This window comes from Phalacrocorax carbo, chromosome 18 (genome assembly GCF_963921805.1).
Source record: "Phalacrocorax carbo chromosome 18, bPhaCar2.1, whole genome shotgun sequence".
Taxonomy (NCBI): Eukaryota; Metazoa; Chordata; class Aves; order Suliformes; family Phalacrocoracidae; genus Phalacrocorax; species Phalacrocorax carbo.
Window position 1 is genome coordinate 10,470,375 of NC_087530.1, and position 22,460 is coordinate 10,492,834.

Consider the following 22,460-nt stretch of genomic DNA (forward strand, 5'->3'; position numbering starts at 1 on the left):
CTGGCATTTGTGTCTCTCCCTGCTTGATTTATCCCCAGTCTTCCTGTAGGGCAAATTGTAGGCTACCAAAGCAATGACAAAGGCAAAGCTGGCCCAAGGCATCCGCTATGGTGGATGTCAGTGCTATTGGTCACCCAGAAATGCCACCCTTTGCCACTAGCAAACCAGGGATTATCCAGAAGCAGCAAGAATATTTGCCCACCTGACACCAACCAAGCAGACAGATGTGCCCATCAGCATGGGGACACTCAGGTCTAGCTGAGGGAAGGGCCGGCCTTGTTTCAGAGTTTGTGTCAGCTTGAGTTGATGTCTCTCTCCACCCACCCTTGATTTCACTGCAACACATCCAAGGCTATCCGCAGACATGAGTCTTCTACCATCTCATCACCCACAGACATGAGGCAAATCATGTCTGTCCACCAGGATGGGCTTGCAGGGAGCTGCTGGTGGGAACACAACTCCAGCTGCTGCTGCAGATACTCTGACAGCTGTAATAAGCAAGACCTGCTGCACATTACAGCCAAGCCAAGCAGGCTGGGGGCTTCAGAAACACCCCTCTCCAAAGCAAGTCATGAGGGTTTCTTTAGTGGAAGAGAGATGCTGTGCTCCTCAAGACCAGAAATCACCACACCCAGCTCTTAAAACAGCGTTTATCATTTGACAAGTCTCTAAGCCCTTTGCAAAGGAGATCAGGGTTGTTACTTAACTTCAAAGGCAGGGAGCCTGAGGGCCAGCGCTGGGCTACAACTCAACACCCAGCAGGTCCAGGACACAGTCCAGGTATGTAATACAAAGCTTCATGCAAGAGCCCTGCTTTCCTGCAAGTCCCGCTTTGTACGCTGGACTGGTGCTGGCTGGTTAGATGCCCTGCTTAGGCTGGAAGCAAGCAGGGCCAGGGCTCCCCAGACACTCATCCCCACTCCCTCTGCCAGTGGGATTTCTCAAGAAGCCCTCGGCACAGCCTCCCAAGCCATCTTGGGTATTTGAACCTTTTGTTCTTTGCTTTGTTTTTCAGATCTGCGTCATTGTGACAGAGTGGAGTTGGGCAGTGACTGCCTGTCCAGTCGCACCACCACGTCTGAGGGACCATCACACAGGTGGGGACAGGCAAGGGGACACATCTGTGATTCAGCTGAGGTGGGGTCAGAGCAACACTGCTCCAAGCCTTTAGCAGGAAACTTTAACTCTGGCTTTGGGACCAGAAAAGGAGGCATGAAAAGGCAGAAGTAAAAGCACCTGAGCTGGAACTTACTCGTAGTGTCTCCTCCTTGTAGTGACAAAGACCAAGGCATATGGGTTAATCCTGATCTGGAAGAGCACGTGGCTCCGATGGCTAAGGATGGTCACTAGGCTGGTGTCCTCCTTCAGCGAGTACCTGAGCTTCATCAGCACACTCAGCTCATCTGCAAACCTAGCAGAAAGAAGCAACGCATGGCATCCTGCAGCAGCTGCTGAATCTCTATGAACTGCCCTCTCAGGACAAAAGAAAGTCACAGTACAAATTAACTCAGTAAGGACAGAAAATAAAAAGCCAAGAGCAAACAGCCGTCCAGGCTGTAAGGTCAGGTACTCAGAAAGGAGCAGCCAGGTGAAAATTAGCATTGCCTACATAACCTTAATGCATCCCTCTCAGGTGCAATCTCAGCACACGCTTACGTGACTGTGCATGGTTTTCCATGGGACTCCAGCCCTGCCCACTGCTGAGATTGGCTGGTAAACCTTTTCCAAGCAGCTCTTTAATGCTTCCCTCTCTCCCCGTGTCCAGTGTCCTTGTCCACAGCAAGCTACAGCCCCACATCAGGGACAGCAAAGGTCTGACGAGGTCTATGCCTCCACAGACCAGTGCCTTGGCATCAAGTAATGCTAAGGGATATGGCTGCGCTGTATCTTTTGCTGTCTCCAGTTCCGTGCCGGAGCAGAGAGGCCTTCCTGGTGGGAACACCAAGAAAATATATTCCTGGAAACGGTCAGTCAAACACTGTGGCAATGTGTCTTCCCTGCACACAACCAAGAGATGGAAAAAAGGGAAAAAGTACTGAGCTCATAAGAGCACAGAGTGGATGTGTCGTTATGGAATGGCTTCTTAAAGTAACCCCTCAAACCAATAAGCATGCATGGGATGACTGTGAGCACCACCACCCCAACCCCATCCCCCTGAAGGCAGCCCACCTGTCCCCAAACGCCTCCCTCGTAGGGATGTTGAGGGTAGCGTACTGCCCGATCTCCAGGATGCTGCAGTTGGCGTCATCGTAGCTGAAGGAAACATTGCTGAGGTCCTGCGCGTGGGAAGTAATTTTGTCCAGCAAGTTCACTTCATCTGCATTGGAGGAAAAGAAAAAGATGCTCAATAGCTGAGATACCTTCACTACAGGGCTCTGCTCTTTGCTTTTCCTATGAGATGACAGATAAAACCCCAGAAAGAAAATAATGCAATTTGGGGAAATTAAAAAAATTCACAAATTCAGCAAACTCAGACCAAAACAAAGATTCAGATGACCTCAGAAACAGCCAGGTGGTATTTTTGAAACAGAATACGTGTTTTGAGGACAATGCCCAAAAGACATGAAGGGCTATGTCTACCCAAGCAGTGGTGGTACCTTTATGACCATATATCTGGGATGCTCGGGACTATAAAGCAGAGCCTGGGACACAGAAGTCCTAAAACACAAGTCCTGGATCAGCTGGATACAGAAAATCCTGCTCAGTCCTTTCCCAAGCTTCCTTGTTGAAGTTTTCCTAATTTCAATAGAGCTGAACCGAGGAGCAGGATGAAGTGTGCCCCTCACTGAGGCGGGGGCCCTGAACGGACCACAGGAGTTCTCCCCTCTGCACAAAGCAGGGCTCATCACTACGACAAGGTCAGGACCTCCATCGGGAGCCACGCGTCACGCAGTAACCTTTTCCCAGCAAGTGAAAGGCCCGCATTCAGAACTCATGCAAGGTGGTTTGAACTGGGTGGAAGCCCCTGGTCTGGGGTATTTGGCAGCACCATCACTTCAGTCTCATGAGGAGATTTTAACTCCGATGGTGCACAGAGACATTCCCTTTCCAAGTTCATTCTTTAACTAAAGAATCATTCAACTACAGAAATACCTGAACAAAAATTTGTTTAAAACCACAAGGTTTCTTGTTCCCCTCCATTAGCAAAAAATTTGCAGAGATCTGGCTGTACCCAGACACAGACCCGAGAGATCTACAGCTGGGTCCCTCCTTTATTGTCATCCCTTTACATTGCTGGGCAGCGTCACAATGACCCTGCCACCTGCAAGGGATGAGGGATGGACCCAGGGCAGCACCCCACGGGGCCAGCCTTGCAGGAGGGGTCTGGATCACTCCAGACCCACAGCCCTGGAGGGAGGGACAGACCCACTGGGAGGGCCTGGACAAGCCCTCTTGATGACTTATCAACAGGAATCCTGCCAGTACCATCTGCACTAACATCTGCCATCACTTGCACTTGGGAGGCATCCAGCCTCTGTATTCACTCTAATTCCCGTTGTCGATGAGCTGTCAGACTTCTCTGAGGGCAGATGAACATCCTCGGGCAGGCTGCAGCCTGACAGGAGTTACACACACCGTACAGATCTGCCGCTCTGGCAAATCAATTGAGCAGAAAGTTGCTTTGATCCACTTCAGACACTAATGTAGCAGTCCTGCCACCATCTCCTCAGAAGGTTTTGTAAGAGAAAGAGCCCCGTGCTAGGAAGGAGGGGAGGAAATGCAGTCCTGCAGGAGACACAGCCGCTCGTGGTGACTTGGGATTTCATCAGGTTTTTCTCCAGCTCCCCTCGTGTTCCCAGACAACTCTCAGCTCAGCAACATGAAAGTGCAACAGCCTTCAGAAGCAGGAACATTGCAAAAATGGTACCAAGGGAGAGAGGGTGCAGGACTGAGCCCCTTGGAGACATCAGTGGTTGTAAATCCTGAAACAGTGCCGAGCCGGCAGAGTTTATCAGTGTTACAAGTGAAGCACATGCACAGCGTGGGGAATTAATCTGGGGCCAAACACAGCTGTCAGAGGGGGAAAAAATATTATGGATATTTGTCCCTTCTCATTCCCAAGCAGTTTTGGGAGGCGATTTCCCTGCTGCTGACACCGATGGACATGGCAAAACCTGCATGCTCCATCTCCAGAGGCCGTAGCCCTCATCACTGATCAGCTTTGCTGGTGATTACAGGCAGACAAGTATGAATTCAGGAGATCCTATCAGGTGAAGGGCCTTCCTACACAAACTGCAGCTGGGGACTGAGTACGAGGAATAACATGTTGACATGGAAGTTTTCCTGGGCAGGGTAGGGCCTTAACACACACCTTGAGCATGTGCTGAAAGTTAAAACCATGGTCCATGACAACATGTGCATGTAGGGTTAAACTTAAGTATGTGCTTGGTGCTTTCCTGAAGTAGCAGAGACTCCTCATCCCGTGTCCTGGGAACTGGAGGTAGCTGGAGAGCAATCACAGCGACAGGGCTGTACCGGCAGGTTTAAACAGCCAAGGTTGGTGTTTACCTCTGGACGCCCCACCAACCCAAGAGAAGAATTTGACATAAAAGAAAAACAGAATCAGGAGTGAACTGATGAGCTCTCTGATGACCCAGGCAAGGGGACTGGTAGGAAGCACAACCTGGTGCAGCCGATGGGGCAGCTGCCCACAGCGTGGAGCACCAGCACACGTTGCCCTCACCAGCCAAGGGAGAGGTGGGCCCACCCCACCATATGCTGGGGGCCAGGAGCAACCCCAGCTCTAACAGAGGAGCTATGCAGCACTGAAGACTCTCCCATGGCAGCTGCCAGAGCCTGAACGTCACAGGAAGGATTTAGTCATGTTCCCATCCCTGTGAACGCCTCTCTACACACTTGCACGCACGCAGGGAGTGGCAGAACAAAAGCCAGGTGCAGGGGCCCCGCGGCCCCTCGCACGATGCAGGCAGTGCAGAGGATCATGCCAAACCTCTACTGGAGGCAAGCAAGGACAACCAAATGACAACAGGTCATTTCAATCCCCAGAGAGGCTCAGCATTCAAACCCTGGCAACGGGCTACACAGTTATACCTTCGGCAGATACCTGCAAACACCACTCTCCTCTCCCTGACCTCCCCCATAAGCCAAAAGTGAAATGTTGAAATAAATGACGTGCCCCTCAGACACCAGCCCTCACGCAGAGCTGGGGAAGCTGGAAGGCAGGTGCCCTTCTCCTGCTTTACCAGCTCCAGAGTGCAGCTACTCCACATGCACCACCTTCTTCCCCTCCCAGTTCTCCAGAGGCAGCTTTCCATGCATTTATTTTAGCTTCACCTGGCTAGTTTCTGCACCATTGGGATAAGCCAGTGGGGCCTCAGAAACACCTGCAGCAGAAACCCATGCTGCACGAGGCAGAAAATCATCCGATGGGATCGATCTGCTACAGACACCTTGAAGAGCGTCTTGCTGCATTAGCGGTGCTGCGTGGCGCCGCTCTCTCAGCCTGGGGCAGAAGCTGATGCACAGGGAGGTTGTTTATGGCACTGGATTTAGTGCTCAACCAGCCTCAGTGCCAAAGCTTTTGCCTGCAACTTGTCCCCAGGATTAACCAAGGGTCAGATCCCCATCCTGACACTGCTGGGTTGCTGGTTGTTACAAGAATGTCATGGATTTACTTTAAATTTCAAAGCAGGTTTATTTTCCCTCTTTGCCTTAACCTCTGGGAGCAGACACACTGCTTTTCAAGGACACGGATTACCTATGGAAGGGATTCTCAGCTGCAGGGTCTGAGTCACCAGCTATCAGAGATTGGGGTCACGGCCTTTCTGGGAGCAGATTAATCCCAGGCAGGTGGATACTGAGGATGCAGTAAGTGCGGTCACTGCAGAAACCAGTGTCAGGGGCAGGACAGACTGTACTTCTGATATGGTAATTCTACGTTTCCTTTACAAAAAATCATGTTCTCTCATGACCTTTCAGCTTTCCTAGGGCTCATGTGCCTTATGCCCACAGGCATTCACCCCACTGCCTTGCTTCACAGCCAGGCTTCCCCATCTCCTTCCAGTGGCCATCAGCGATCAGCTCTGCTCACAAATGCTCTTTCTACCTCTGCTGAGCATCCTTCGCCACTGGCCTGCTCCTACCGCCACCCTGGAGGCAGGGCCCCGGGCCCCAGAGGCAGGGCGCGCACCAAGCTGTGCTCACAGTCTAGCTGTGTTTGCATTGAGCTCTAGACTTGGGTTCTTCCTTGTCCAGCTGCAGAAAAACCAGGCAAGGCTGCCCACGATGCGCATTCAGGACATTCAGCATGCCAAGCCAACATCTTTCCTATTCCACCTCAAACCAAAAGTCTGCAGAAGGGCTATTTCTGTCCTAGAAAGGAGATTCCTGGAGTTCAACAGCTGCTGCCAAATTCAGCTTGCCTCTGGGCTCCTAAAGCAGCTCAGGAATCTTCCCAGGCAGTTCATTGCCAGGCGGACGTGCACGGGCCAACCTCAGCAAGGACAAGCACCGGTCAGCGGAGCCAGAGCCAAGAACGTGGCATCCCAAGCTGCAGTTAACCCCAAGTGAAGTTAACCAGCGATCACCAGGGTGCCAAGTGTGTTTTGGAAGAAATGCTTCTAAGGATGGGGAGCACCGCAGTCAGCGCAAAGGGAGACACTTATAACAAGCTATTAGTGATACAGCATGGAGCTGATGAATCACACCCCATGAACCCATCGTGGTGCTTGGTGTTGTGTCAGGAGGCCTCTGCCTCCAAAAGCCCAGAACCTGAACCAAGAGAAGCAGCCAGACAGACCTTGTGTTTTAATGCAGATGTTCCAGCAATCCCAGACTCAGGCTGGAGGAGAAAACCAGCAGAGTCTTGCAAAGCCCAGCAACGTATGATGCGTCTTCTGCTTGATAGCAGCATTCCCTGGACCATCAATACCTCCACAGCCTTGGTCTGAGCACATTAGTGCACTTCAAGAGATGGTTCTTTCAAAAACTATGACTTCTTGTTTGTTTCCTTTGCAAAAACTGTTAAACAGTAAATAAAAAAATTTTACACGCCCCTTTTTCAAAATGAAGTTGCTTAGACAAACACACAGGAAGAGGGATAAAAAACTTCACCCCACCACTCTGAGAAGTTATAAACAAATTCCAGCTCAAATATGAAGCACACAAAAAGCACCAGCTTTTCTAGGATGAAGAGCTCAGGAGAAATGAAGGCAGAGGTGTCCGCATATGGCCCTGCACTGTTTGGTGTTGGGGACTTTGGCAATGTGCCTGCGTAAGATCCAAGTTTTCAATACAGGGCTTTCCTGCCCTCATCAGTCCTTTGGCCCCACACGGAGTTAAAATTCCCAAGGAACAAAAGAAGAGACAGGAAACATGTCTTGATCAGAGTGGGGACCCAGCGGACAACCCCAAAGGTAAATACATCCTTTGTCAGGGAACTCTGCAGAGAAGGATTGTGGTTACCCTGCGAGGCCAGCTGGGGACATGCCTGGTGTACAGGCACCCACCGCCGGGCCCGGCCGGTGCAGAGGGAAGGTGGCAGGGGGCAGCCAGGTCCAGCTGCCCCCCAGGCTGGGGAGTCAGGAGCTGGTGGGCCCGAGGGTGGGCAGTGCCTTACCAACAGGCACCCCCAGGGTGGGTGAACACAGTAGGCAGAGCCAGCCCTGGTAACAAGGTCCACAGGCAACCCCAGCAAGGCTAGCCATGAACCCGGTCCAGGGTCCACCAAGGAGCACAATCAAGTCCAAAGGGGTACGTTGGCAGAAACTGGTCCAGAAACAAGGCTACAGTATGGGTGCAAGGTCTGTCCAAGAGTCGGAGCCAAATACAGGACAGGAGGCAAACATACCAGGGGTCCTACAAGGAGGAAAAACTACATCCAGTGCAGGTCCATGGCCCATGGTCCATCCAGGAGGCAAAGCCAGAAGCAGGGCTGGAGGCAAGCACCCTACACCACAGCCTGGGGAAGGGCTGAGGGCCCAGGGCTGAGTTTAAATGGAGCTTCTGGGCTGAGGGTGTGGGTGGAGGTCCCAGGTGAGGCTGATCAGGACCCCAACAAGATTCAGTAGTGGTCCTTCCCACCTCACTTCTGGGGTTACATCCCAGGGGAAAGTGTCCCTTGGGGTGGCACCCCAGGTTGCAGAGACAGAAAAATGACCATCTGTGCTTTCCTCTGGCTTGTATGTGTGTGTGAAGCTTATAATCAGGTTTATGTTCTTCCCCAAAGGAGGGAAATGAGGGAAAAGGAGATAATATTAAACAACATAAAACATAATTGGAACCTTAGGAGAGCTTGTAAACAGGGTCTGTCAGACTGAGTCACTTCCCCTGGATGCAGCACCACTGGTTGGGACCTAAAATAACTGGGCTTGACAAGCTGGGGAAAACCCCAGGAGAGCCCTGGTGCTCGATGGCTGGGGAGTAGAGCATATGACCTAACGGGTCTTTCTTTCTCTAATTTCTGTGTGCCTTATGAAAATGTCCTGCTAGAAATCTGCTTAGGATCACAGCCCATGCACTTCAGCTGTGTTTTCAAACTCTGAATTAGAGAGGCTTGAACATCACAGCTAGAATTCGATAATAAAGGCTCTCTGCATTAAGTGATGGAAAAAGAAGATTTTATACCAGGGCAAGGGTTTCCTGGCACCTCACACTGCTGACCCCACTGCATTAGCACAGACATGGTCTGTAACCAAGCATTCAAAACAAGACAGCCCTCCCAAAACACCGATGCTTCCCCACTCCCCTCTCAACAGCTCACTTTCCTCCACCCTTTGCCTCTTGAAAGATGTTCTCAGACTTGGAGGTTGTGTGTGACCTTCTCCGGACCAATGGGACCCAAGATGGCAGCCTCATATTTGTTTGGACTTCCATGATGACTCTGCACATTGGGTGGACAAGGTCAAGGACACCTTGGTAGCGTTATCTTTGCAGGACATCAACCCTTCAGCAGCTCTTCCTGCTTCTCTTTCTATTCTGGCATTGCTTGTAACGTAAATAGTGTCCACGGCAGCCATCCGTGTCACCTCCTGTGCCACCTTCATCTCCTACTGTTCCCATTTCCCCTGTCACCTAATAATTTCTTTTTAAGGGCAACACCACAAGCCACACGAGATGAGGTTTAAGCCGAAGCGGTCACAGCTCACAGTGACAGACCCGCATTCAGAGGGTTATGCAACAGGACTTCAACCTTCGCCTCGCTGCTCCGGAGAGCAGAGATAATTTGGTTTTGACCCAGTGGCTCAAGTTGAAGGGGACAGAGACAAAGCAGGAAGAAAAAGAAAAAGCACATTTCTCACGGAGAACGTTGTACCTATTAGTGGAAGAGTGAATGCAACCATCCACCCACAGAGAGGACAGAAAATTTCAGGGAAGCGAAACCTTTTCAGAAGAAAGAGTTAGCCGTACACATGGTTTAGACAGGAAAAATCAGAGCACAGGCTTCTTTTCAAGCTCATTACGCAGATCTGCAGGCGTGCTGCTGCTCCTTTGTACGGGCCCAGCACGGGGGGCTCTGCTGGGATAAGGATGGGGCTTTTGGGGACAAAGCCTGGGGAGGAGGAAGGGCTGCTGGAAGTTGAGGATGACCCCAACTAAGGATACGCTGGCTACAGGAAAAAGTAAGCCAAAAGTAGGCAGAAAAAGAAGAGAGCTTGCAAAAGAGCTTTCAGGAGAAGAGCAATGGGAGCAGGAAAGCAAAGAGTTTAAGAGTTGCTAAACCCACAATGGGGACGATGAAACCAGAGTGGCCACAGGAGTGGGGAAGTGGGCTGGGTAGGCATTTCAGCCTTCAGCTTCACCATCCTCATTGGGCCTTCTCTCTGCAAATCCTGACTGCCCAAGCCATGAAACAGCATGAAAATCCCACCCCATTAACTGAAAGAGTATGTTTCCTGCCCTCGTGAGGACAGGGAAAGGCTTTGAAAACATGGAGCAGGTCAGTATCCTGTCAGCTGGGAAATGAGAGTCTGAAGACCCTTTTGAAGCAGGTGCTGGGAAGGGTTGGGAGGAAAGCTCACAACGGCTAGCTGCTCTGCAGAATTTGGTGGCCTCACTTGGGTTGGTTTATTTTTGTTTTCGTTTAGTAAGAAAACAAAAAAGAAGCTACTTCTAACCTTCCCGAGACATGTACTGAGAGATCCCGCAGAGCTCCTCAACCATCTCCTTCCTGAGCAACAGAGGTAATCTCAGACCAAAGCTCCTGGACTCTAGGAAGATGCTCTCGGGTCCTACACGTCACCCCAGCCTCGCACACCCCTCGACTCCCAGGCCACACGCACACCCTGGTGTGTCTCCTATCCCCTGTTCTCCATGTACCCTCCCCAGTTCCTCCTTCCTCTGCTCTGTGCATGCATGTCCTGTCCCCTCCTGGAGCACTGACAGCAAGTGCTATTGGGTGGAGCTCAAACTCTCACTTTACTCAAGCCAAACACTGTGAAACTGATGTTGAATATATATTCAGGGCTTAATACGTTTAGCTAGAGGGGTATTTTTGAATGGATTTCATTTAGACCTGTGCAAATCCCCACACAGCCATTCGTCAATGTGTTCAAGTCTGCCTCACAGCAATTAAATTTAATTACTGAATTAGAGTGAATCAGCATAAACCAGATTTGAATTGGTCTACAATGTTTATACAGAGGATACTGTGGGATTAATTTAAAAACAACTAAAAAACATACTAGTAAAACTTGTGCAAGACTGAGTAGGGACAAGTCCCAAAAACATTGGCCCTCACTGTCACTAGTAAATAAGCTTCTTTCTGTTGCTCCATTGTCAAAGTAAATTAATAGCAAATTCTGCAAACTATCACACTCCGGGGGCTTGTTTCCAGCACCAGCTTTCCAAGAGCCTCCCTCTCTGTTGTTTTGTTTTATAGGGTTGGAAGACACACACGCACACTTAAATACGCACAAAGCCACCAGAGAAAAGAAATGAAGGGATGATCATGAAAACCTCCTCTGGGTGGGATGGCCAGCACCAAGCAGGGCAGCCCACGGCACGGTCGGAACTCGTACCCCTGATTTTCAGCCTCCTCTCATGCTGATGGCCAGCACACACCACCCCCAAGCTCCCGTGGCCAAGGCTTGTCTGGATTTGACAGACTTCAAGGTCAGGACTGCAAGGAGGTCCCTCCAGCCCCCATCCCTGGCTCCAACAGCAGATGCCTGCAAGAGAGGAGAGCAACCCTTTCCTGCTGCTTCCTCCCAGCTCCCTGCGGCGTAAGGGTTTGCTGAGCCAAAGCCAGTGTCCGTGTTAGCAGCCGCTGGCAGACAGCTGAGCTCAAGCCCCTCCTGTCCTAGGGGGCAATGGAGGATACTTCTGCTCAGGTGGCCGGGCTGCCCAAGAGATCCCTGAGCACACAGAGCTTTCATTCTCTCCCTTTTGAGCTTTCACGATGTTTTGTGAAGTCTTAAACTCCTCCTAAGGCAGAAGGGGATGCATTTTCAAAATCTCAGCGGAACCCTGTGGGGGTGGGAAAGCGAGCTGTAGCAGGGCAGCACACAGGCAGCCCGTGGGCAGGCGGCGCTCTCTGAGCAGCGGTAGGAAGGGAAGGAGCTGGAAGGGTTTGGTTTACCTCCTAACTCCCCTTTCCTCACCAAATGGCAGGGGGATCTGCAAAATATACACCAGAAGCTACAAAACTGAAATGAAGAGGTAGAGTTGAATAAGGCAGAAAGATTTCTTACGAAAGGAAATGCAATTTCAGAGTTTTGGCATGAAGCAACAGTTTGATGGGAAACATCTACTTTTGAAATACCTTGCTCCCCTTCTTCTCCATTACAGGCTGATCTTCACAGATGTTTCTCCAGCTTAACCTCCCATTGTCTTAGAGTAGTTATTTTAAAGTCTGGCAGAGGCTCAGCCTGAGCTATTATTTCAACAATGTTGAAAGTGTCTCGAGTAACAAGGGAAACGGTCGGGTTAGTATTATCTTCTGCTGCAGACGTACGCATCTGGGAGAGATTACAGCTAGAGACAATAAAAATAAATATGTCCAGGGAGCCCATCTTGGGAATTCCTCTCATTTCAGCAAATAAGGGCTTCGTGCACCCCAAAACCAAACCCTTCCTCCAAGCGGCCCTGCTCCTGCTCCTTCCACTAGTGATGAATTGGTTCATTTGGTTTAGTCTAACAGTGATTTTAAACGTGTAACGCCATCCGAGGCTGAAAAACCAAAGCTTAAACCTGATATCATTGACGATGTGCAAGGCAAGCCAGATCTAAGCCGATACACCCAGATGTTAGTCACTGGTGAAAAGCAACCAGAAGGAGTCTGCTCGTGGGCCAGCAGCCATCTGTCGCACCGTGACAAAGCGCACGTTGGCTCAGGATCTCTGCGACTCCTGTTTTCCAAGTTACAATCAAAGTATCAAAAAACTGCGGGAAATTAGCAGCAGTAAAGCAGTGAAAGGTCCTTTGTCTTTTCAGACCCAGGGACCTTATGTTCAAGCACGGGAGCTGCCCCGTCGGGTCAGACAACGGCACCAGCAAGCACAGCTTCACTTCTGGTAGCGCTCGCAGCTGGAGGGAGCGAGAGCAGCTCTGCCCAGCCGGGGCAAACCGGGGTCGCAGGTTAACTCAAACCAGTGCAGACCGCGCTGACGAGCATCTGCTCACCACTCATGGAGCAGGGCTTGTGCTGTCCCCAGCTGTATACGCATGACCTTGCTGACCGAGATCCCCAAGAAAAATGACAACTGAACTCAATATATCCAGACAGGTGCTGCTTCATAACCTGCCCTGCACAAGCAAGTCTACCTATGTAGTGGCTCACCCTGATGATTCAGCACGTTGCCCACGTTTTCATTTCCCTTTCCACACGATCATGGGCAAATCGATTTTCCTTTTGTACAGGTGGAGAAATGAAGCAGAGCTGGGAGGCACTGGGAGGATATGTGTGTAGAGATAAGTAGGACTTACATGTCCGTTTCCTAGCCAAAAGGAAAGAGCAGAGAATTAGCTCGCCACGGAAGCTCTTGCCTGTCTTCTCCTGTGCCCATCCTCCTTGCTCCCTTGAGACCTTGCCTGCCAAGCAGGGATCTCCTGCACCCCAGCTAAAGCAATAAATGCTGCAGCTTTTAACCCCAGCAAGCCCACAATTCAGTCCTTGCATTGACCAAACTGAGTGCTATTTTCTTCACTGCAGCCAAACAATCAGAGTGTGTTTTCCCTAATCTGACTGATTTCCACCTCTCAAACTCCGCTGCAGGCAGACCCGAGGGGCAGAAGTCTTTGGCAGAGTTAGAAAGGTGCAGGCAGAAGGGCAAGCTCCGTATGAGCCAGAGGTACCCAGAAAACATCTCTCCAGGCTTTCACCTTTCATGTGCTCACAGGTCCTTTGCAGAGCTCCCTGCTCTGCTCCTGAATCAAGCCCTGGCAATCACTACCCTCCTCCTCTGCTGGGTCTCAGCATATTCATGATGAATGTGCTCTATCAACCACCCTGCAGCGGCCCAAAAGAAATCGGCTGGGGGAGGTGAGGGAGTCAGCTTAATTTTCCAAGCTTGATAGGAGCTGATGACTTTACTCAGGGAGAAATCACATAATGTAACTGTAAAGGTCTGGCTCAGGTCACTCCCACCTCGCTCACCTAGGAAATACCTTGTTATCACATCCCTGCAAGAGGAGCTGGAGGGTGGGCAAAGACCCTACCCAGAGTTTGCCGTGCCCTTGGCCTCGTGCTGATGGCCCTCCAGCCCCATCACGTGCATACACACACATGGAGCTGGCAAACCCACGCCCAGATCTGTTTTGACTTGTATGTATTCACAAATTCAGGGGTGACAAGGGTCACAAACTGCAGAGACTTTGCAACAAACTTCTTTGTGGTGCACACAAGGCTGCAGCACTCGTGTGGTAGATCGTGCCCCAGCCAGAAACCCCTCATGGGGCAGGAGGAGGACGTCTGCTTTTACGTTTATAGTTGTGCTTCCATCATGCCAGTCTGCAGAAAAAAAAACAACCCTTGAAACCACCCCCCTGGAGTAATCAATGGTCCTGAAAGTGCAGGGCAAACATGCCAGTTACATCCACAAAGCTGGATGCACACCAGCGCTGCCCGTCCCGCAGGCCTGGCTTTGGAGAGGAGTTGGCACTCAGGGATGAGCGCTCGAGGGCAAAAGCCAGAGGACACGCAGGGGACATGGGGCCGGACACAAGGCTGCCAGGGACACGCTCCCGTGCTGTGCCAAGCACGGTGGGCAGAGAGCCAGGGCCCCAGACGTGTCTGGGCTCCTGGGCAGAGTGCTGCCTGCCGGGCTCCTCCAACCACCCGCCTGGCAGCGAAGCGACCAGGGATGCTTCATAGGAGCTTGTTGGAGGCTCAAGGCCCTGATTGCTGGCAGGGAAAGGCAGCTCCTGCCTGTTTTTTCTCAAAAGCTTGGGGTCTAATGCAGGAGACTCCCTATTGCACAAGTGACTGGCAAACCCCCTACCTCTGTCCTAACCCATCCTAACTCAGGGAAACTCTTTCCTGGCCATGCCTTCATTCAGCAAGGCCAATTTCCCCCTTGAAAAGAATGGCTACAGGGCAGCACATGGTTTATCTTAGCTAAAATATAGCCACTTTATGCTACAATTAATCACTTTGGAGATACTGGCGTTCCCTGCAAAGCAGCAAGGGTCCCATGCCGAGGGAGAGGGGACAGACAGACGCTGCTCCTGTGAGTCCACACCTGCCACAGCCTTGGGCTGTGGGAGCTGGACCTGCCTGAGCTGAGCTTTGCCACTGCGCCTTGCAAGTGCCTCTACCAGCTCCTGTTACTCAGCGTATGACTAATGCCCAAGCCGAAATTAGTACCAGCACAGTTACAGGGAAAGTTTTCTACCGCAGGCAAGTGAAGTGCACAGCGCTTTGCAGGGATCTATTTCTGCTTCCTTCACTTTTACATATGCTGCTGCAAGGGTCAGTGCTCAGGCTCTGACCTGGAGTTAAGATTCATTTGCCCGGGAACGGTGTTGTGGAGGTTGTATCTAGCTACCACACATCCCCTGCCCCGGGGCATCTGCAGAAATGGAGCAGGAACGAGAGAGAGAAAGAAGCACAAGTCTCATGCACCAGCACCAGCCCAGCCTGGGGCAGAGTGGGGCAGGAGCAGCAGTCCCAACCTTCCTTTTATGCTCCCTTCAACACAGCTCACAAGAAAGAATAAAGAAAAAATTAAAAATGAATGTTTCCCAGACTAACAAGCTGACACTTCACAGCCAAAAAGCACTATGATTTTCACCTCAGGCAAAACATGTGCACATTTGTGATTCATTCCACATTTGTGGCTGCCAATTTTCCTGCACAAACTATTGAATTGTTGCGGTTTCAACCTTCACTCAACTTCTGAATGCTCCTCCAAGTTCTTTATGCTTGGCATTTCGCAGAGCTACTCACCTCCCACCTCTCCCCCTCCAGTGGTATTTTTACACCCAAAGTATCTTTGGGTGCCTGTCAGCCTTCAGGTTTCACAGCAAGCTGCTCGATGCCATGAGCTGATGCTTTCCCAGGCATCAGGGCCAGGGACCCTGAGACCCCCCCCAAGCAAAAAGATCTTCTTGTAAAGTCTCATTTCACCAAAGCCTCACGGGTCAGGTTCAGCCCGTAATGCTTGAACGGCAGCTCAGAAAGCTGTTGGCAAATAAACATAAACCAGGATTTCCTTCACATGAAGAGAAGCTGTCAAACCCCACACTGTGCCGGAGGGACCGCTTCACCACCCGCCAGGAGGGGCTGACCCTCTCAGCGTTCCTCGGCGCACATTCATCCACCACGGCTCCCCCACCTCCCGAGGCTGAGCCCTGGCTCGCCGTGGCTGCATCCCGGGCAGAGGAGGTTCTGCAGGCGGTGAGCTTGGGTAAGGATGGGCACAGGTGTTCCACTGGGACTGAAGAAGCCTTCTGCAACTTCATTTATGGATGAGGTCCTAGGGAGGACATACTCAGCACAGAGTATCATAGAATCATTAAGGTTGGAAAACACCTCTAAGATCACCAAATCCAACTGTCAACCCAACACTACTGTGTCTCCTAAACCATGCCATGAAGTGCTGCATCTACACATCTTTTAAATACCCCCAGGGACGGTGACTCCCCCACCTCTCTGGGCAGCCTGTGCCAGGGCCTGACCACTCTTTCAGTAAAGACATTTTTCCTAATACCCAACTTAAACCTCCCCTGACGCAGCTCGAGGCCGTTTCCTTTCGTCCTGTCACTGGTGACTTGGGAGAAGAGACCAACGCCCCTTCACGACATGGGCATGGGCAGACCTGCACAATGGGTCAGCCTTTATGCAAAAGCCCATTGCTGGATGTGGAGATCTCCACCCCTGTTTTCTTCCCAGGGTTCAAAATCCTCTTCCTCCCTGCGAAAAGCATCCTGCCCAAAGGCTGGTTTGTGCCCACTCCTGTATCATCTACTCCAAAGGCTGCATTGGAGCATCCTACCCACTAATAATCACTTCCCAACTCGAATTATTTTTTCTTTCTCTCTGTTTCTTTACTGACCTAGAGAATTTCCCAAGGAGAAAAACTAAAGTTTCTTATGCCGACGAACACAGAGGAAAAAAAAATCTCTTCTCCCACCAAAAAACAGTTTTCAAGCCTTTATGATTCATCACCAGTAAAGCTGAGAGAGGCAGAGATCACACATGCTCACCCATGCACACTGCCTCTGCACAGCCCATCTCAGATAACAGTGCAGGTTTTGGGAGAGCCCCAGACACAGAGCTGACAAGTCTTGTTTTAACAGCAGGGATGGATCTGCCTCACAAAAAAAAAAAATGCGCTCTTCACTCCTCCTGCTGCCTCTGAGCGAGGCAAAGCACATTCGTTAGAGAGGCTCCACTTCTCTGAACAGACGACACTGAGAAAATGCTGGGTTTGAGATGTGGGGGAGGTCTCAGGGTTAAACAAAATTGTTGGAAAGAAATCAGTGTCAAACAGAAAACTTTCCCAATATTTGAGTAAAAAAAAAAAAAAAGAAAAAAAGAAGGAAAATGAGTCATTTTGAGTCAGCCTAGAAATGAAGGGTTTCATCTTTGTCTGTGGATGAGTTACCTCTTTCTTATTTTCATGCAACTTAACTTTAGTTAACTGAAACACACACAGCTGTTTTGAAACTGAAAGTGAAATTTTGTTTTTAAAACCCTGAGATGTCAGGACATTAAAAAAAAAACAAACCAAAACAAAGCCAAACCAACAAAAAAACCCCACAAAACTTTATTTACAAAACCCAGGAAAACCAAGTGTTTTAATGGTTGTGACTTTCGCTCCCGCTTCCTGTTTGAAATTACGTACCCCATTAGAACCAGCTTCAGAAGCCGTGCTCCATCCACCCCCTTTCTCACCACACGCCCCAGGTCACTGAGCGCCACCTCTCTACTGGCAGCTCAGCTTCAGGCTCCACCAAGTCCATCGAGGTCCATCAAAGCAGATCCCCAAGCCCACCCTCCCTCAGCTTTGCTGTTCCTTCACCTGGAAGCAGCCAACCTGAAGAACATCCCCAAGCGTTTTCTTCCTCTCTGTAGACGTATCTTCTGCTTAAGTGCCTCAGCACCATGTCTGATAACCTCTGTGGCAAATACTTTGCAGCATCTTTGTCCCACCTCACCCGCAAATCACCTCTAGCACAACGTACTCTGGAGTGGTGAAGAGGACCGCTGAAATTACCACCGTTATAGACACACACAGGTTGGAAGACATCAGAACTCCTCTAGTCCTCTACTATGAGCTTCACCCATAACCCACCCTGGTACGTCTCCAGCTTCACTGAAGGGAGCAGTGCATTACAGCACTGCCCTGCCACCTCTGTGTAACGACTAAGAAGAAGAAAAGCTAGGCCCGTGAGCTTCCAGACTGAAAAAGGAGGGTTTGCTAACTAAAACAATATATCACAGAGCGCTCCAAAAGTGCCAAGAATTATTTTTAAGCCGTATATTGTATCCAATATCACAGTGGGAGAAGTCCTTCTGGTGGAAGGTTTCAAGTTGTCTCTTTCCCAGACATTAAAACGTTCCCAGCTTGTGAAAAACAATCCTTGCCACCTGGCCTTGCATCTTCATGCCGGCAAGTAAGAGGTTGCAGCTCAGCGGGTTCTGCATGGCTCCTGGGAGTGACCCTCCAAAGGGTTTAGGCTGTGCAAGCTGCTGAAGAGACGCCTACCCTGTGCAACTGGAGCTAGCAGCCGTGACGCTCAAAGCATCAGCCAATATGGACCAGCCTCTGAGGGAAAACTGGGAGCAGGGTAAGGAAGGTAGATAGGGAGGTAAAAGGTATCTCACTGGCACAGGGCTGGTCAGAACAGTCTGCTGGCCCCATCGATGCTGGCATGTCTATCACGGCACCATGTGGAGGCGCTGGGGTGGAAAGACACCTTCAGACGCCTGCACAGCACCCCTGTGGGACAGGCAAACCCCTATGCCTTTGCACACTTCCTGGAGCAGGCAGAGTCAGTGTTGATGTCCAGCATCCACAGCTGACTCCAGAACCCCTATATCCTTCCCCTTGGCTCCACCATTTTTCCTTCCCAGGTGCGTGCTGAGGAAGCCCACACCTCCCCAGGACAGATGTCCTGGTGCAGGCTCAAGCAGCCAAAGCATCTTACAACAGTGCCTTTGCAGAGTGCACGGTCTCACGGGAGGAGAGGACCTAAGGAACAGAGATCCCATTGAACGTGCATGGCCAACAGTTCAAAAACTCACTCCACATCTCACTTGTGAGGTCCTGAGACACAGTCATCCCCCTGCCACAGCATGGTGGTTCTCCTCTAGGCTCTCCCAGAAATATCCCTAATAAGGAGCAACTCTACAAAGGTACCACAAGCATTTCTCCGAGGGTGGTGTGCTGCAGACACCGCAGGGCAGTTGCTCTCACTCTCCACACCTGTATTTCTTAAGGGCAGAGAACATTACTTTCCTGTCTAACTCCAGCTATACCCGCTAGATTTATTCACGGAGCAACGTGGAGATTGCTGTGAGCACAGCTCTCCCAGGGCTCCTTCAAACTAACTGGGGTGAGTTTGTTTTCAAGTCATTAGATTAAATGTCCTAGCGATCGCTGTAGCAGTCAGTCATGCTGGGCTTGCAGCAGTGCTCCCAGCCTTTGCGGCACACTTCAGTGCTCTGTGAGCAGCAGGGCTACATGAAGAAGTGACTTTCCTTCTTTTTTTCTAGTTTGGAAGTGAAGCAAACAGAGAAAGAATATAACAAGTGGAATTTGGCTTGAACTGCTGTAGCTTTCCCACCAAACCTCCAGCAAAACAAGTAATTAGCTGAGATCCAAATATATAATTATATTCATTCACCAGTAAATCTGAAAAACAGTGGGCCAAATCACAGACCTACAACGTCAATGGAGCCGTTCCCTCCCTGCCACAGCCCGGAGACCAGGACACTGCCTTAAGCTTTGGGACAGCCAGGCTCAAATACCTCTTCTCTGTAAAATATTTGCTTCCTATATTTCAAGAGCCTGCCCTACCCTCCTGTCAACCCTGCCTTAAGTTACAGTGAGATGGGCTGCATACGGCCACGACTGCGTGGTGGCGTGCAGTCAGTACCCCCAAGAGATGGGCTGTCGCTGGAGAAGGGACTCGCCGGTGCTGGGCAGCTCTGTGGATGCTAATCCCTCGTGGAGAGGAGGAACAGGCAGTTACTCCTCTACAGAAAACCGCGGAGGAAGGGCACAGGGAAGGAGACATGACTGCCAGTCCTGGTTGAGCTCTACGGAGCCCCGTGTCATGGTGTTCAGCAGCAAACTGTTCATCAAGCTAAAGAGAAACCCTGGCTGGGGTAGGAGGGTCCTTGAGGAGTGACAGATGAAGCTTTGCCCTGCTCAGCTGCAGAAGCAGCTATAAAAGCGACAAATCCAGGCCATCACTTCAAACGCAACAGCAACCGTCACTCGGAGATGTCAGTAACCTGATTATTGCGCCGTGCTTTGAGCAAGCAGTTCTTGTGCTGTTTTTGATACGGCAACTGTTGATGTTACAGGCTTCAAAAAAAGACAACTACTCTCCTACACACTTAACCCACTTTCAAGTTTGAGATAAGAATAAAAATCTACTCATTTATCCAAGCAGAGCAACCCACATCCCTTTATGCTATGGAAAACCTTGATGCTCATCCCTTTCTTCTTGGCAGTCAACTTCCCTAGGCAGGCAGGGGTGTAAAGCAGCAGTAATGGACCAAGACCTCATTGCGCTTACGAGCCAGGGCTTGAGCTGCATTAACCCCTGCTCTCTGCAGCAAGGCTTGTACCCTGGTATTAAGAAAGAGAGCAGAAAATAAAGAGGAGCAGTTAATAGGAGTGGGCTGACTCCTGGTTGGCTCAAGATCTCTCCAAGCAGGCAGGAAGGGGTGAGGACAGTCCCGTGCTGGTTCTGCACATCAGCCAGGCTCTAGCTGTTTTATCAGGTCATTTATCTCTGCTACTTCCAGTCCTACTCTGTTTCCAATCAGCATCCCCTACCTGCCTGGCCTGGGCCCCGTGGGAAATCCAGTAAAAGCCTGAAAGGAATAAAGAAATGAAACAAAAACACATTCAGGGAGATTAAAGCTGGGAAAAGGCGACTGTGTGCTGTGAAAAGGAGCAGGGTTCATCTTCTCACATCTCGCTGGGTGGAGAGAATCCTGGGGGAGCCCTTGGGGCAGCTCAGCCTGGGGATGGGGCTCCACACAGCCAGCACCAGCTGGGAAGGCACCTCAGTGCCGCAGCCAGGTTTGAGCAAAGGAGTTATTCCACTGCTCAGAGAGACGTGCGTGTGCTGCGTGTGTACTCCACAGGCACAGGGTACGCCTACAAGCCAGAGCACGTCTGCCACTGCGCCGTGAGTCACAGTCACACGCGGAGGGAGCCCAGGGCCAGGGGCGCCTCTGTCATTTAAGATTCTCAAGTCTGGAGCAAATCTTAATGCAGATTACGAAACATTGCTTGAAAATTAGCTCTGCCACCCTTGCACCTCTTTAAAGACACAAGGGTGCAGTGAGGACCTCCACGCTCCCTGTCTCCCTCGGAGAGGACGGCCGAAAAGGGCTCCCTTGGACAACGTTAGTCCGTACTCTACTGAGCTGCAGCAGAGACGTGTTCACAGCGTGCTTCTGCAAGCTGTTTCTGAAGGGGGAAGATAAACACAGCAAATAGAAAAACCCAAACGCACAAGTTACTTTAATTAGGATCAGGGAGGCATTTCAGGGTGAAAGCCCCAACCACCCCCACTTACTCTGCTTTGGCTTACACAGCAGAGCAGTCATGGACCGGACAAACGACACCTTTCTGGTGACACTAAGCCAGAAGAAGTGCTGTGGAGGAATGTTCTCCAACACGGAGAGTATCCTGTGGACTGAAAATCCAAGAGCAGTCCAAGGTAAAAACCACAGAGCCCATATAGAGCGGGCACAGGGGGCTTGGACCTGCTGACCTGCGGATCTGATTTTGGTAGAGCACACTAATTGCCGATGCAGACAAAGACTTAATGCTCCAGCTGCTGGACTCATTAACAGCTCTGAATCTCTCTTTAATTAATCCTCCTGAGCCTCACAGCTATAGAGGAAAGCTTGGAAAACCCGACTGCTAATGGTTCAAGCACAAAAAGTTGAATAAAAAGGTTCAGAAGTGATTTTTATTGATTCTTTTAAAACTTTTTCTTTTTTTTTTTTAAAGCCAGGAGTTTATTATCCCATCCAGAAAACCATCCAGCCCATCTCCACCTCCAGCACAAAGCCATTATCCATCCACCACACCCCAGGCCTGATGAAAGCTTCCATCTCCCCAGAACACTACGACCAGGCTGGTCTGGCCAGCCCCGCAGCAGCGCCCGCGCTGCCTCCACTCCCTCCCGCCCAGCCCCAAGACCTCCTCTCCGGCAGCAGCCAAAGCACTCACAGGTCGGCCCCACGGACGCAAGATGTGGGAACGCACCTTTGCAGTGAACCGTCCTAGAGAGAAACGCATCTCCTTCCCCTGCAGAGACACCTCCAGCGAGTGGTTCTGGGTGAGAAACAGCCTGGGGAGAACCCCCAGCTCACAGCAACTGCCGAGATCATGAGCCACCCTCTCCCTGCCCGAAGCTGTCGCTGCCGTGCCACAAAGCACAGGGGTGCCTTGGCTGCCAGCTGCCCCTTGTCCAGCACTGCCCATGGGAAGCATCTCGGGCTTCTGGCTCTGTGGATAGATGAATCACCCCCAACACCCCAGAACACCCATGGAGGAGGGGGAACCTCTTTTCCCCTTCCCCCTGCATTGGCAAGGGGAGGACCACACCGTGGCCAAGGGATGAGACATCTGGGTATCTTGGTGTTGGTCAACACCATGGCTGCTGCGGGCATCAGGAAGGGGTTAACCAGAACTAGCTGGTTCCCTTTTCGAAATGGCCCCTAAAAGGAGCTCCCATTGAGCTCCCTGGCTGGGAGCCAGGAGTACACAGGAACCAAGAGGAGATCTGGCTCACTTTTCACAGGTTGGAGGCACCCTGGAACACTCCTTGCCCTGTGACAGTCAAACCCTCCATAGCTTCCA

At 50.9% G+C, this 22,460-nt stretch overlaps 1 protein-coding gene across 2 annotated transcripts in view; it reads right to left on the reverse strand.

Annotated features, from left to right (window-relative positions):
* Positions 1 to 22,460, reverse strand: part of LOC135316232 (collagen alpha-1(I) chain-like) — a 98,277-nt gene that overhangs the window by 59,142 nt on the left and 16,675 nt on the right. For both annotated transcript variants that reach the window (XM_064468956.1, XM_064468955.1), the window contains exons 2-3: positions 2,170 to 2,317; positions 1,253 to 1,411 (exon numbers count right to left, since the gene is read on the reverse strand). In XM_064468956.1, coding sequence (XP_064325026.1) covers positions 1,253 to 1,411; positions 2,170 to 2,317 — 307 coding nt within the window. The remainder of the gene's footprint in view (positions 1 to 1,252; positions 1,412 to 2,169; positions 2,318 to 22,460) is intronic.